The 2505-nt window shown below is 39.9% G+C and overlaps 1 protein-coding gene across 1 annotated transcript; it reads right to left on the bottom strand.

The window, feature by feature from the left end:
• Positions 1–424: 424 nt before the first annotated feature.
• On the bottom strand, positions 425–2110 carry LOC105162663 (anthocyanidin 3-O-glucoside 6''-O-acyltransferase-like). Its single transcript, XM_011080747.3, has one exon. It carries the CDS (start codon positions 2107–2109, stop codon positions 658–660), a length of 1452 nt encoding a protein of 483 aa, XP_011079049.1. The 5' UTR covers position 2110; the 3' UTR covers positions 425–657.
• Between the last annotated feature and the right edge of the window lie 395 nt (positions 2111–2505).

The following is a 2505-nucleotide window of genomic DNA, read 5'->3' as shown; positions in this document are numbered from 1 at the left end:
CATCAATTACTATTATGGCAATTTGTTTTTAAATAATAAAATTAATGAAAGGGGAAAATGAGACAATCAAAAAATGTTACGATCAAAGAATTCTTTTCTATAATAATATAGACATTTACATATGTGTATGTGAATATATATATACACACGTATGCATTCATGCCAAACGAAATAAAAACACCAAGATATGGTGTTTCTCTATGAAGACAAGCATTCGGTATGTTTTAACCTATTTTGGAGATAACTTGAAAATAAAATCAAATATAATGAATTTTGTGTTTTTAAACCTAATATCAAGAATTATCAATAAAATTTACCCTAATATTTATTTCATTTGGGGCAATTTAAGTATTCTAGCCACCCAAGTTACCAAATTTTGTCCCAGTCCAGTCGCAAACCAGAGCTAAATCCAACTTTCATGTAATTAAACACTAAGACAAAAGAGGGTTTATTATCTTGAATGAAACAAAAACATGTTTCCAGCAACCAGTAACAATATCTTCCAAGCTGCATAAACAATCACAATAGAGAAAGCAATGTTCTACCCCCATCATTACATGGAAAAAGAAGGAACTCAACCTCTTAAACTATGGTGCAATCATTATGCTGTTGCATAATTGTAGGAATCCAGTTAAAGCAGCAGCAGCAACAGATGACTTATGAACCCTTTATTCCATCAGCAAAAGCAGCAGCAAAAGCAGCCATAATCACCTTTGGCAAAGACAAACCAACCTCTAATCCTCCCTCGGAGGCTCCCGCCTTACACAACGACATTGAATAATTCTCTCCATCGATCGACAGTGTTTCCAGCTTTCTCACCTTGCCCCATCCAAAATCCGTGCTGTAAAGATCAACTCTGGCGGATCCAGACACTGCTAAAATGCGGCTCTGTACTACTGAACCGACTTCCGTAAACCAATTCTCAGCATCTGCATAGGTTTTCTCCACATCGTTTACCCTGTTTTTAATCACATCTGCTATAGCCTCAGCCGCCAGAAAGAACCCTTCATTCCCTACCATATCCTGATGCCGAATTCTTACCAGCCCATATGATAAGCAGTTTCCAAAGTAATTTCCAGGTAAAGGTGGATTCGAACGTGCCCGGGTATCCACTGCAAACAGGAAGGTTTCAAGCTCATCAGCAGGAGCAGCAGCAGCAGCAGCTCTCTCTTCCTCACCAGCTGTAAGTGATCTTACCAAACACGTCCAGATATGAGCAGCCATGACCACAAAAGATGATGTGTGAACTGAACCTCGATTTCTTGACAGAACGGCATCCTTCAGTTTCTTGATTGCAGATTGGTTTAGAACATATGTAGCGCGGACCCTATTGGTCGGTAAGGGGAAAGATGGGGGCTGCAAAGGAATTTCTTTGGCATGGTTCCAGAAAATAGTGTCCAATCCAGGGGGGACTTTCATCAGGGATCTATCAAAGAGCGGCAAAGATTCACCTTGTGTGATCAAGAGCTCCTCATCACCTCCATGTTTACTTATTGTAGCCCAAGACCTTATAAACCCCACAATCGAATTGGCATCGCCAGCGGAGTGATGGTTGGTGAGGCCAATACATATGCCACGGTCAGGAAACAGTGTTACCTGGACGGCTAGCAATCGTAACAGTTTGTCACCAGATTCATCAGTTATCAGCTGCAGCTGAGGCATGAAATCGTAGAATTGATCAGCATCTCGAGCATGATTTCCTACAAGATTGTCAAAATCATTAGCAGACTCGGCGATCGATACAGAAACAGACTCACCCGCCACATAACGGATTATGGGTTTCCTCTCGGTGTTTGAAGGGTAGACTAAATTGCCTGCAAGGGGAAGGTAGTGTTTGAGTGTTTGGGAAAGCGATTCTTTGAGTTTTGGAACGAGGGTCTCCAAGAAATAAGACTTAGAACAAGGGAACTCGTAGAAGAGAAGGCGGCGAATAGGATGAAAATGCAACCAAAAGATGTCGATGAAAGTCATCGGCAAGGAAAGCTCGGCCGCCCCGCCGGGCGCCGGTGAAATTTGGCAGCTTTCGAGGAGGCTGGTCATGGAGCTTGAAGCCGTAAGATGGCAGTCTATTTCAGAGGATATAAGGTCGTTGGTTATCGTACGTTTCATTGTAAAAGCTTATTTAATACCCTCTCACTCCTATCCGTTACCATATTATTTTTTGGTAAATTACATTGTGCTTCCCTAAAATATGAAAAATTGTATTTTGCGCCCCAAAATTTCTGGTGTTTTTGCATAATGCAACTTTAAATTGAAAAAAAATTATTTTGTACCTTTCAATTTACAGATGTTGGCAGCACGCGCCCTCTGTTCTTTACCAATAAATGTTCTTGTTGGAAAACTGTGTCAATTTGAATATGAAGGGTTTTCTTTTTCAATTTATTAGTCTTTCCTTCAATTATGTGCCAAAAAAAACTCCCATACCACTTTGTATTTTCAAAGAATATTTATGATTTAAATATCCAATTATCATCCGAAGAAAGGAGAGTTTTCTTTTCTTTTTTT

Source organism: Sesamum indicum, linkage group LG13, assembly GCF_026168435.1.
Source record: "Sesamum indicum cultivar Baizhima isolate 11 linkage group LG13, ASM2616843v1, whole genome shotgun sequence".
Lineage (NCBI taxonomy): Eukaryota > Viridiplantae > Streptophyta > Magnoliopsida > Lamiales > Pedaliaceae > Sesamum > Sesamum indicum.
Note: the sequence above shows the minus strand (reverse complement) of the source record. Positions and strands in the feature narration are given on the sequence as shown.

Bases quoted from the DNA above. Each gene is read 5' to 3' on its own strand.
- LOC105162663 (XM_011080747.3), bottom strand. From the start codon at position 2,109: ATGAAACGTACGATAACCAACGACCTTATATCCTCTGAAATAGACTGC.